The sequence below is a fragment of the Artemia sp. Qi Xiang Cuo genome, chromosome 4, assembly GCF_049724085.1.
Source record: "Artemia sp. Qi Xiang Cuo chromosome 4, ASM4972408v1, whole genome shotgun sequence".
NCBI classification, from domain to species: domain Eukaryota; kingdom Metazoa; phylum Arthropoda; class Branchiopoda; order Anostraca; family Artemiidae; genus Artemia; species Artemia sp. Qi Xiang Cuo.
The window spans coordinates 23938713-23952807 of NC_142797.1; the positions used below are offsets into that span (position 1 = coordinate 23938713).

The 14095-nt window shown below is 34.4% G+C and overlaps 1 protein-coding gene across 1 annotated transcript in view; it reads right to left on the reverse strand.

Moving 5' to 3' along the window:
- Window positions 1-4523: 4523 nt before the first annotated feature.
- The window catches only part of LOC148952911 (uncharacterized), a 40923-nt gene continuing 31351 nt past the window's right edge, over window positions 4524-14095 (reverse strand). Inside the window, 2 exon segments of the mRNA XM_089088167.1 lie at window positions 4524-6129; window positions 6132-6968. Of these exon segments, the coding sequence (XP_088944293.1) occupies window positions 5426-6129; window positions 6132-6968 (1541 nt within the window). The 3' untranslated portion in view covers window positions 4524-5425.

Sequence of the window (14095 nt, forward strand, 5' to 3'; positions counted from 1 at the left end):
CTTTTGTTCTGACAATTTAAATAAATAAAAAAGGTGTAAGTGTATCTAGGTTGTCAAAGAGCATAGATAGAATTCTTTGGCAATGATATTAAGTTTTTATTTTTCACTTCAACTTGAGAAGGTATAAACTTAAATTAAACAATACAACTTGTATCAGAATTAAAAATTGTTGAAAAAGCTTCTCCAACATACAAATAACAACCCAAACTATGGTTTCTTATAGAAAAAACCCAAAAGATATATTTTTTTTGTTTTGCATGAAAAATCTTTTTCCTTAGGGATATTGGATATTGGATACGTATATAAATCTTATCTGATGTCTTTCTTCTAAAATATTCTACATGTTGATGGCAAGGTTGTCCAGGATTAAAAGTCATTTCTGATCAAGGAGGCACACTTGTGCCTCTATAAAGTGGCGACCCACCACAATGTTAAGCGATTTCAGGTCCTAGAGGTCACAGAGAGACGGCGGTGAAAGCATTTTGTAGCCCAAGCTCAAACAAAAAAACTTGCAAAATTTCATCCTCCTCCAACTTTGTCTTCTTGGGGTAAACTGGGCCGGAAATTTCGACCCTCCCACCGCAGCCCCCGTTTGACGTTGTCCGATTGGGCTGAAATTTAGAGGTTTAGTATTCCCAGGGCCCGGGAGCTTATCCTCGAAATTTCAGCTCAATCCGATCACTCCTTCCCTGTTTTCAAAAAAACAAATCTAGCCACTTAAAATTCATTTCGTTTTTTTTCTTAGCCAGGCCTACAGGCCACAGTTGGCACCTGATCCGGGTGAATGAGCACTCATTCGAAGCAGAATTCGACCTGTTAGGGCCATTTGATATTTTAGACCGAAAAAATTATCCCCCGAACTTACATTCACGAAAAACCTCGTTTTCCTATAAGAGCCCATGTTAAATTTTCCCACAACAGCCCCCCTTTAACGTTGTTTGATCGGGCTGAAATTTAGAGGATAAGCTTTCCTGGGGCCTGGGAGCTTATCCTCGAAATTTCAGCTCAATTTGATCACTCCTTCCTTGTTTTCCAAAAACCAAATATCAAGTTTTGCTTGCGTCAAAAAGATTCCCCGTACTAAAAAACAGTTACAATTATGTCTCTTTAGTGCAGCGGTTGAGACTCCTGGCTGTCAGGCGGAAAACACGGGTTCGGTTCACCGTTAGATAAAATTTTTTATATACTGAATTTAAATTTTAAAAAAGAAACTCAGTTTCTTTTTTAAATTATTTGAAAAAAATTACGTTTTCTAAAGAGTTAAAGAGGATGAGTTACAAGGTCGACCCTTAAAACACCCTGTCGAGAAAGAAAAGAATAATACACAATCATCTAACAGTTAGTCAAGCAATAATAAGTAATAAACTGTACAAAAACGTGCAGAAATTATTTGAAAAAAAACTACGTTTTCTAAATAGTTAAAGAGGATGAGTTACAAGGTCGACCCTTAAAACACCCTGTCGAGAAAGAAAAGAATAATACACAATCATCTAACAGTTAGTCAAGCAATAATAAGTAATAAACTGTACAAATACGTGTAGAAATTATTTGAAAAAAAACTACGTTTTCTAAAGAGTTAAAGAGGCTGAGTTACAAGGTTGAACCTTAAAACGTACAGGGGATTAGGAGGCACAGTTGGGGGGCTGCCGCCCCCCAACCCCCGCTTTCGCAGCCTGTAAATAAAAAAAAGTTTTTTAAAGTGAAAGTAAGGAGCGACATTAAATCTTAAAACAATCAGAAATTATTCCGTATATGAAAGGGGCTGTGCCCTCCTCAACGCCTCGCTCTTTACGCTAAAGTTTTTATTGTTTAAAAAAAAGAGTTGTGAGAAAGTCAAACTTTAGCGTAAAGAGCGAGGCGTTGAGGAGGGCACAGCCCCTTTCATATACGGAGTAATTTCTGATCGTTTTAAGATTTAATGTCGCTCCTTACTTTCACTTTAAAAAACTTTTTTTTTATTTACAGGCTGCGAAAGCGGGGGTTTGGGGGCGGCAGCCCCCCAACTGTGCCTCCTAATCCCTGCACGTTTTAAGGTTCGACGTTGTAATTCAGCCTCTTTAACTCTTTAGAAAACGTAGTTTTTTTCAAATAATTTCCTTATTAAGAAGGAAATTCTTCAATACTTTGAATAAAAATTTATATAGTAGGACTTGTCGAGCCTAGATGGGTTTTTCATTACAATTTATTTCATAATGGCTTAGACACCGTTGTGTTTCTACTTTCTTATCTTATTCTTATAGCCTTTTTAATTCGTCATAGATTTCATGAATTAACAGAGATTTCATTAATATTTCCTTTGATTGCGACAATTGGGAACCTGTTTTCCGAAGGAACTACTGATTTGGTGTTTTATCGGCCATTCTCTATGGACTAGATTTAATTATTTTTCTGCATTGAAGATCGACACTCCTTATATAAATATTCATGTAATTGTCATACATGTTTCTTTTCATATAATAGAACACCCCCCTTTCTCTCTTATTTTAGACCCATTCAAGAAAATTTTGTTGAAAAGATTTTAACTTCGGTATATATCGGTAAGAAAACGATCTTTGGGATCCGACTATTTTCAGCTTTTTCTGTTATCTAACGGTGAGCTTCCAGCAGAAGATATTCAACTTATAAAATTGCATGTATGAATAAGCCATAAAATGGTGTATGTTGACATGGTATTTACTTTTAGCCCATCTGGACTTGTAAAAGAAAGTGTTTTAGAAATAAACCTTATCTTATTTACTAAGATAATTTCAATTACATATGTCGCAAAAAAGAGAAGATGCCTGATTTTCATAATTGATATAATCATATTAATACAAAACGCATTAATGCTTCATGGATACTTGCATTAAGCTAAAACATAGAGTTCTGCTCTCCGTTGGCTGCAGTTGTATCTTGCTGTAACTATGTCATCTGTTGGTTCTTTTTTCCTTTGCAGCTTCTCGGTTGGCTGTTATTTTTAACATCTTACCGTTTAAAGTTCTGACATAAAGCGAATATGTTTATTGAATGAATCGCTATCATTCAATAGCCGAGTTTCAGTTTTGTCCATCGGCATAATTCAACTTAGGAATTTTACTTTGCATTTGAGTTTTTTGGATTGGATTTTTTTTCAAAATAGCAACTTTTTCTACTATTTAAGCAAGTATACATTCTTCTCCAAGAGACCGTCAAAGAAATATCATAATTCTGGCTCAATGAATGGATAGTTTTCAAACTAACAATTAAGCAATATAAATATGTTTTCTCTCAAACCGAGTTCCAGCTGTGCTCAAGTCGCGATATTGCAGGATTCAAAGGAAACATAAACATTAAAATAAGAGTTTACCCCTTATTCTAAATTTACCGAAGAAATTCACTCGAACAAATTCATTTGAAACTTAAAATAATATCAGTGTATTAACTTGCTCCGAGATTAAATTAAATTTTATTGGAAAAAAATTATTTTTATAATTTGATTTCTGTACTGAAATTCACAGATGAATCATTTCCAACTTTCTTAAAATGAGACAATAATTTATTATAATCGAAACAAAAAAATTAATCATCAGAACACCAAAAGCTAAGCTAACGAGAGAATGCTCAGAAAGCAATTAAAAACTTGTAAATAGATTTGAATAGATGCAATGATGTTTACTTAAATGTATTTTATTCTAATTACTTAAGAAATAAAAATTGAAGATAAAACCATCTACCAAGTCAAAAATAACGGTACTGATGCATTAGATGGCCACTTCTAAAAAGTCAAGTTTGGTTAATGCTAATGAAATAATATAAAATAGGATGAAAATATAATAGTTTAGAAACAAATTTGGGCTACATATTTGCACATTAGGGGTGGGGGGGGGGGGGTGGGGGGGGGGGTGGTGTGAAGCATAGCATATATTAAATACGTAACCTAACCTAGGTACCTCCCCCCAAACCTCAAAAAACAAAAGATTAAATGTCGTAAAACCACTCTGTATTCCATTTCTTAATATCGGTTTCTTTGAAAATAACCGGTCTCTGGCGGGTTTCGTCTGTCTTTGCATGACTGGTTTCCTTGCATAGTATATAAAAGTGACCCTCTAATGCACTAGTACCAAAATAACATACAAGGCCCGTTAAAATTATTGCAGTGACAACGAATATTATTACAAAGTAAAAAAAAATTGAACAAAAATAAGCTTATTTCATATTTATTGAAAGAATATCCAATTCTAAAATCTTTTTGTTTTAAGTAGTATGTGAAGAAGAGAAACAAAAACAGTTTTTATAGCCCAACTTTCCCTCAAAACACAAAGACGAGCCACATTTTAAAAAAAGCCCTCCAAAATCCTAAGGATTTTGTAATTCAGAACAATCAAACTAATTCATAAAAATAATTGCGTTAATCTGGAAAGTTATAGCATTATAGACAGAAAATGAAACAAAAACAAAAACAAAAACTTTGTGAAGCATAGCATATATTAAATACGTAACCTAACCTAACCTAGGTACCTCCCCCCCCCCTATAGCGCAGTAAAGAACAGATTAGATATCGTAAATGCAATGAAAACTACTCTGCATTCCATTTCTTAATAGCGGTCTCTTTGAAAATAACCGGTCTCTGGCGGGTTTCGTCTGTCATTGCATGACTGGTTTCCTTACATAGTATATAAAAGTGACCATCTAATGCACTAGTACCAAAATAACATACAAGGCCCGTTAAAATTATTGCAGTGACAACGAATATTATTACAAAGTAAAAAAAAATTGAACAAAAATAAGCTTATTTCATATTTATTGAAAGAATATCCAATTCTAAAATCTTTTTGTTTTAAGTAGTATGTGAAGAAGAGAAACAAAAACAGTTTTTATAGCCCAACTTTCCCTCAAAACACAAAGACGAGCCACATTTTAAAAAAAGCCCTCCAAAATCCTAAGGATTTTGTAATTCAGAACAATCAAACTAATTCATAAAAATAATTGCGTTAATCTGGAAAGTTATAGCATTATAGACAGAAAATGAAACAAAAACAAACCTACTACATCTATCTTGAGGCAGCAGATTATGCTAAACATTCTTATTTGAAGTGGAAATTATTCATCATTCTTTTTTTTAATTAAGTTTCAATTTTAAGAAAACCAAAACAAAAAATGAATATTCAGGCGAATTTAGACCCCTCCCTCTTTAAAAAGAACAAAAATTTTATTGAACTAACACGAAAAAATGTCACTAATCATAAAACCACTGATTTAGAACAAATGGACAAATTAAAACAAATTTAATGATGATAAAAAACAGTCAGCGACAAGCTTGATTTTGCATGGAGGTAATTGTCTATGTTGTCTTATAACTCTCATTTTATTGAAGGTCAAAATTAAGTTATAATCTTTTGGCCAAAATAAGAAGATAAACAGAAACATATATTTGTTCACTTTTTCAAGGCAATACCACAATCAATTCCTATTTAGAATGAGCATGAAAAGAGTTAAAATGGCTTAGAATGTCCTCAACTGGCATAAACTCCTCATCACAAATATTGCATACAAACAGATTCACCGGTTTCTCAACATTCATCTTTGCGTTCACCTCGATGGATTTGATTTGAGTTTTCATCTTTTTAGGTAATTTCTCTTTTGTGTCACAAGCACGAGAGGTAATGTGAATACGTATTTTTTTAATGGAATCGTAAGTTTTACCACATAGCTTACATTTAAATGGATTGCGATCAGGATGCATACGCTGCATATGGGCAACCATGTTTTTCTTATAATTGAAGCTCTTGCTACAGAACTCGCAACTGAAAGGGTTAGGATTTGCGTGTAAAGCAACATGTAGGTCACGATAAGCAGAATCTGTAAACACTTCGCTGCATATGCTACAGCTGTACTTCTTTTCTCTGAATCTCTTTCCTATATGGCTTTTCTTATGGACTCTTAAAGCCTTATCTGTGCCGAAACCCTTGTCACATTGCTTGCACTTATATGGTCTAGCACCAGTGTGAGTATTGAAATGGTCGTCCAGTGTCTTTCTGTTCTTAAACGTCTTATTGCAAAGCTCACATCTATGAGGCCTTTCGATACTGTGACATTGCATATTAGTATATAAGCTAGCATAATGTGCACAGGTATAGCCACATGTCTGGCACTCCAATGGTTTTTCCCCGTATGGGTCCTCATATGCTCGATCAGCATGAATTTTGTATAGAACTTTCTTTGACAGAATGTGCATCCATGTGTTCTTGGCTGAGTGTGTCTTTTTACGTGAGATGTATATCCCCTTCTAGTTTCGAGTGTCTTATTACAGATCTCACACTCAAATAATTTTTTTGGGGTCTGCCCATTCTCTTTTCGATGGTGCATTTTCACATGATGATTAAGACTCTCTCGAAGTCGAAATTGCATTCCACATCTGTCACACAATAAATTTTTTTCATCAGCATGCCGTTGCACATGAAGTTTGAGATTCTTTGGACTACACAAACTTAAGCCACATATGTAGCACAAGTATTGCTTAGCTTTAGCGTGTCTTCGCTTGTGTCTTAAGAGGGATCTGCGATGAGGGTACGACTTATTGCAGATATCACATTCAAATCTATCTTTAGTTTCATCTTGAGTGTCGCAGCAACGATCAAGATGACACTTGTTCTTGAGTTGTGAACAGTAATACTGACATTGCTGAATTTCTATTCTGTCATGAGCTTTCACATGATTTAGCAACAAAAGACGAAGAGAAAAGGATTCATTACAAATTCTACAAACATAAGTGTTTTCCGGTGACTGCATAGTTGGTATTTTTTTAAACACCGCATTTTTGGCTGAAGATTCCACTTTGGAATTATCGATAAATTCCCACTTTTGAAATGCCAGTCCTTTATCAATACTGTAATTTTTTCTACTGTCAGGACAAGTCTGGCCCTTTGAAGGTTCTTTCCTAGGTAGTGTTTCGGTGTAAAATTCTTCACCAGGCATTATTTCACAAGCTTCACCACTATATTCGTTTGGGTCTAGAAAAAAAAACAGCAACTAACTACTCTTAAAAAATTAGTTATGGTTTTAAACAAAATAGTAAGTAATTTTTCGATACTCCCTAATAAAATAAACACCTCTGAGGACTATGATTTTTATTACTTTTTTCTAAAGTAATTATAATTTTATGATTAGAATTTTGTTTCAGCTCCAGGTTAGAAAATAATTTTTAAAGTAAACTTTAACCCAAGATCTTGGGACTATGATTAGTTTTGGAATAGCATAGTGGAAAAATTAAGTATGTCTCCAGCGTAAGCTTTTTACGCAAAGTTCAAGCAAATAAAAAACAATTTCCATAAAACTCCAGTTTTTATCTAGACTTTTAGACGTCTTTACTTAGAATTTTGTTATTATTTTGACAAATGAAAAAATTAATGAATCAAAATTAAACTCACCATTCCAATAACAGAAAGAATTAGTTTTCAGTTACTCCACAACCTTCCTTAAAATTAAACAAAAATGAATTTAAATGTTTAAAAGCAAATTATAGATTTAAAGGAAAACCAAAACACTGGAATCAGCAAAAATAACCACGCAAGAGTAATAAGCCATACTCCAATTAGATTCCGTAGGATAATAATGTCAAACTTAGACGAACAAAGGTTATTAAAAATAAGGTATGGACTGCCGTTTCTTTCAAAACCCCAAAAAGCTATATTGGAATTTGTGCTTTTTTTGAAAAACATGAACAAGTTTTTAATGTTATAACATAGTAAAAAAAGCCTCAAAACACTGAAATAATACTTATTTCTTAAAGCAAATACAGTTGCGACAATTAATAAGTTCTAGTATTTAAAGCAGAACAAAAATAAATTAAAATTAATAATCGAATCAAACACAAAGTTACCACATACTGAAGAACTAATAAATTCTGAAATGAGTAAAAATTAAGACGAAAACTTTAAGTCAGAATTAAAACGAACACAATATTATTACAAACAAGAGTTTTTGCGACTGGCTGCGCCAAATCTTCTAAAAGTCTACCATGACATTTAATTTTAATTAAAACTATATCCATTCTGATGAGTGTTCTTTAATCAGAGGCAACATTATAGCGTTGCCTATAGAATAGGCCATAGGGTTTCAATGTTTTATTATTTTTTCCCCAAAGGCACTTTATATGGATGGGGTAGTCGCATAAACTTCGGAGGGGGCTCATTAGATTGGAAATCAAAAGTTCTAGTGCCTTTTTTAAGAGTCAAAAGTGATCAGAGGGCAACTAGCTCCATTAATTTAAGATAAATTAAAAGAATGTGTAAGGAGAGAAGAAATATATGATGCTACTTGTTTGACAATTCGAGTAAAAAATCCAAAATCATCTGTCATAAAACTATTTTGAAGTTTCGAAATAGTTTTTTTTTTTTATTTCCTGATGAATAATTTCGTAAAACAGAAATACATTCCAAGAAGGGACAAAATCATCAAGATCAGGATGCTCTCAAATTGACTTTACACTAGATGCCAGCTTAGCTCCAACAGTACTAAAACAATCCCCAAAAGCAATCATAATTGTTTTACGGTCTGTAAAATTAACTTCAAGACAATCAACACTGATTCTAGAATCCTTTGTTTTCACGGATTAATATTTTATTTTTGTTTTTAACTCTATTTGACGAAACAATACAATGGTTTGTTAATAGACATTTGACCAAAAAACACGAAAATGGTTCATTTTGTTATCTGACTGAAAAATAGAACATCAATCATGATTATCAATAAGCTTACATAATGACAGAAAATTAATTTTTTCTACCCGTCTATCTTTGTTCTTTCTTGAAAGCTTGTTCCGATCAGGAGAATTTTGGGTAAAATCAAAAAGAGCATTAAATCGGAAGTTGTCAGACATATCTGACAATATTACAGACAATTTTACTGCTCTGAATAAATGGGCAGAGACAAATGTATTGTCCAACAGTGTAGCAGTGATTGTTGTAACTCTAGTAGGTAGAGAAATGCTAGATAGAAAACCTGGTGAAAGTATATTTTGAAGAAATTCTATGCTAACATTAGCATCCAGAGTTAATAGGTAAAAATTTAAATCACCCAACATAAGAACTGGATTTTTGCACTTTGCTAACATAACAAGTACTTGTCCAAAAGCTTCAAAAAATCTCGCTGGATTACTAGACGGAGGTCTATAAAAAGAACATAAAATAAACAGTATGCCTCTTGAAGGAGTAACTTCAAGATGCTCCTCGCGTATACCTTTTTCCCAAACGAACATACCACTCATGACAATAGGAGACCAACTATTTCAAAATAAATTGTTAAGCTACCTTTCGCAAAGGCTTTCCTGCAGCGGAAGAAACACTTCATATTGGGGATATCCAGCATGGGAACAGGAGAATTATCCTAAAAAAAGGTTTCACAAATAGGAACAACGTCACGTGGTCTCAAAGCTAGTAAGAACTTGAGTTCGCTATGAGTACTTTGCAAACCTTGAGCATTTAAGTGTAGAACGCTTCGATGAAGCTTACACTGGCAAAGAGCACCGGACAGCTGGTGACCATTAGCAGATAAATCACATTCCGGCAAGTCTTTTACACTTGTTATGTCACCGTCACTGCCAATTGTGGTTTTCAAAATGGTATCTAGTTTCAACTTCGAATTCAGGAATCCTTAGAAACGGTCCATATCAAGACACGTATTACGAATATGTAACTAATGATTATTCAACCGGAAGCTCGGGTCTCCAAACTGCAAATTTCAGCAACATCAGCAATCATCTTACAGGTTATAGTATGAGAACCGTTTCTCGCATGTATAGCACCTCTCGTCGTCCACACATTTTTGTCTCAAACTTATTGCGTCCTAATTTAAAAATATCAAGTCTTGGTTTCGTGAGCGCTTCATTGACAAAATTCGAGAACCTTTTAGGTTCTTGCGATTTAACAAAATCTCAACCAACGAAGGTTCAGAAGAAAGGGTAAGTTCAATAAGAGCTTTAATTTGATCAACAGCACTAAGATTATCTCAAAGGGTACTTTGATTCATGTTATCCAGTTAAGTTTCAAGCTTTAATAATTTACAACTCCCCTAAATTCCTTTTAATATTAAACCATTCAGACTTTTCTTGATTACATCGAACCGCAACTGGAACTGCAAATTGATATTTTTGCACACGGACTGACTAATAGTGTCCAAAAGAGGATTTTTAAACTGTGAAAGATAGACTCCCGATTCAAGAAAGCTCGTCCTACAGCTTTTTTTGTGACTTCATCCCATATCACATACTATTTTATTCACTCCATATTGAGGTAACTGAAGAAGACAGATGAGGTAATCCATCTGCATTGTCCACAAATATTTTGACCGCCTTCTGAACATTTTCCCTCCCATCTTTCAGGGCATCGGCAAACTTTTGCGTGTAAGGCCAATTGTTTTTCGGATGTCACGACCCTAATAAAGGTCTCGCGACTTTTTCAGAGAAATTGCCTTCGGATTGATTTGGTTACCCGACTGACTAACCGTATCTCAAACAGTAAGCTGTACGAAAAATGATGTTCAATCCCGTTTTCTAGGGCTATCATGCGAGAAAGGATAGATTGCTAGGACAAGTTCTACGGATTTAGGATGAGAGATTGCCAAAGATTGTTCTTGTCGGCCAACCGACTAGGGTAAAACGAAAAGCAGGTCGTCCCTGAATAGGGGATGAGAGGATGTATTAAGGAAAAGGGATGGAGGAGAGTGTATAGCTGTGTTGGCCTTAGGCGGCTTGGGTCTGCGGTGAGTTATTACTAGCAGTAGGGAAAGTAGTACATGGCTGTCTACTCAATGTACCTACAGTATAAATAAAACGTACCCTGTGATAACAAAATTTTCAATCAATACCGAAAGCACAAAAGGGACCTCCAAAAGCTGTCAAATTGCTCAAACTATGTTCCCTTTGAGCTAATTATTAACGTTTTCCTAGCAGTTAGGGTAAAAAAAAATAGGGACCATCCTTTCCTGATCTTTAAAACAAAAATTCACTCCGTTTAATGAAAAAAAACGAAATATGAATATTTCTATCGCTAGCACAAAACACGAGAATTTAAATACTTTTTCTGACATTTCCAGGAAAATACTTTTTTTTGGTTATTTTTATCTTTAACTTTTCTGTCGTTTATCCAAATCTCTTATCCAAGCTCTACAACTTATGACAAGACAAATTCTACACAGTTTGAGCGCATAAAATACAAAATTTACAATGGACGAGAAAGAGCGATTCTTTAAGGTGTAAAATCGTCTTCAAACCTTCAGCTGTTCTTGAGACATTGTATATAATTCTTTGTGACCACCTAGATGTAGGGGGTCCAACATCCCCCTTATCCCAATATCCCTATTCATTCCAAAGATAATGCTGACCCCCCAATACTTTGAAGACATGCTGAGAGGAAGAAAAGTATAGCAAATGTATTCAACACAGTCAAAACTCTTATGAAACAGGTCAGTTAAAAACAAAAAATAAAAAATAATATGCCGTCATGGGATTGACAGTTTCATAGCTGCTCAGATGCGATTCTGGCAACAGAAGCTTTTCACAGGATCGTTTAACTGAAATTTTCCAATTAAATAAAAAGTAAGAGTCCACGAAGGGACACACAAAATATTTTTTTGCAAACTGACAATACACTTTCTTCATAATGGAAAAATTAGAATTACTTAATATATCAATGGTAAGACCAAAAGCTTAATATGCTGAACAACCTCTCAGCAACGTCGGCAGATGAGCCAGGGATACTCAGATGCTTCTGACTTTGTAATTATAGCCACAACGTGTTTATATTTATTTTCGTTTTCTAGTAACTAGACCAGAGAGTTGATGTCTTTATCTATTGTCTTTGAGGCGATGCTGCAATCGTAAATCGTCAGTAGGTATGGTCTACAATTAATTGAAACAAAAACAGCAACCAACGCTTGTTTTCGGGGGGGGGGGGGCCTACTGTCTCTTTTTCCGCTAATCAGCCTCTGGGTATTATAATGGATCATAGGCAACGCGCTAGCGCTGCCTAATTAAAGAACGATGGGGGCAGGATGTGTTTTTTCGTATCGCACTTCGTATCGAAGAAGTTGTCGTGGAAACTTCGAAGTGGGTTCATTCGATTGGAAATTGGAGTGGCTAGTGCCCTTTTTAAAAGTCGAAAGTGATTGGAGGGCAACTAGCCCCCCCCCCCCTGGGCCCATCATTCCCCCAAACACATCAAATCAAAATTTTGAGATAGCCACTTTGTTCAGCGTAGTTGATTTCCAGATAGAAAATATGTTTTTGAGGAGGACACTCCCCCATAACCCTCGCGGCAAATAAAATCAAATAATCTACCAAGTAGCTTGGAATTCTATTTTAAATACCAGTTGAAACTTAAACAAAAAGGGGAAATAAGAAATATTACAGAACATAAGGAAAAAGAATATGTGGTGCTTTATCTGGAATCAACGAGAAAAAGCTAAGGGATGTCTTCTTCAATAACCATTTACATTAAAACATAGAATAATATCCCCCCCCCCCTGCACCACTAGAGTCCACCAAAATAGACCTCTTTCATCCGTTAGTAAGTTTTCTTTCCAACTACATTGTGGTTGGCCTTTTTTTGGGGGGGGGGTGCTGATTTTGGATATTTGGAGATTATTTTGGAAATGGCCAGAATTCATCGTCATGTCATTGAAGTGGGATGCTACGAGAGAGATGAAAAAGAAGAAACTGCATTTGTTCTATGATTAATTAAAAAAAACTTTCCACAAAATAAGTTTTTTAGAGAAAAGTAAAGAACTCCATTAAACCAAAAATGAGCAAAAATAAAATCAAATAATCTACCAAACGTGAAACTACCGCAAATCAGCATCGATAAATAGATGAAACCCAAAACGAATTGAAATTACAATAAATAACCGAGTCAAACTAAAAACGAGCAGAAATTAACATAAGTTGGGAGCAAAACCCCTATGCCTTCCCAAGGCCAGAAGAAAATTTTCACTTAACTGAAAAAAATATAAATGTTTTTACTTTTATAACTTTAATATATCAAATAATATTAACATTTTGATTACTAAATATCAGTATATGTATATTAAACTGACAATGCACATTCATTTGTATTTTTTTAGTAAAGTACAAATTTTGTTCTGGCCTTGGGAAGGCATAGGGGTTTTGCACCCATCTTATGTTAATTTCTGCTCGTTTTGAGTTTGACTCGGTTGTTTATTGTAATTTCTATTCGTTTTGGGTTTCATTTATTTATCGATGCTGATTTGCGGTAGTTTCACGTTTGGTAGATTATTTGATTTTATTTTTGCTCATTTTTTGTTTAATGGAGTTTTTTACTTTTCTCTGAAAAACTTATTTTGTGGAAAGTTTTTTTTAATTAATCATAGAACAAATGCAGTTTCTTCTTTTTCATCTCTCTCGTAGCATCCCACTTCAATAAATCATCAAGCATTGTTGCTAGGAAGAAATTCTCATAAATAATGCTGAGATTCTCATAGTCAACTGGTGACAGGTGACAGTTGAGTCAACTGGTCAACTGATCAAATTACATCTCTTCACTTCCCCCCCCCCCCAAAAAAAAAAATATTAACAGGATTATTGATTTTTTTTTTTAATGAAGAGGTTTACCGAAAATTTTAGCCATGTCTAATCTCACAGCGATCTTTTGACCTTGATGACGCTATCCACCTTCTTCTCATTACGTTATGCATACATTTTTGATTTTCCTGTTCTTTATCAACAGTTTCACCATCAGACGTGCATGAAAACATATAAGGATAGCCAAAACGAATTCGATAAAAATTTATGCGTTTTACTGAGATTGCAAAATTTTCCATTTATTTTAATTTCTGTATTCGCCATAGAAAAGGTTTTAAACATGAGAAATTCGAATTAGTTTATAAATTAACTTACTCCGCTACAAGTAGCTTTGAATTCTATTTTAAATACCAGTTGAAACTTAAACAAAAAGGGGAAATAAGAAATATTACAGAACATAAGGAAAAAGAATATGTGGTGCTTTATCTGGAATCAACGAGAAAAAGCTAAGGGATGTCTTCTTCAATAACCATTTACATTAAAACATAGAATAATATCCCCCCCCCCCCCTGCACCACTAGAGTCCACCAAAATATACCTCTT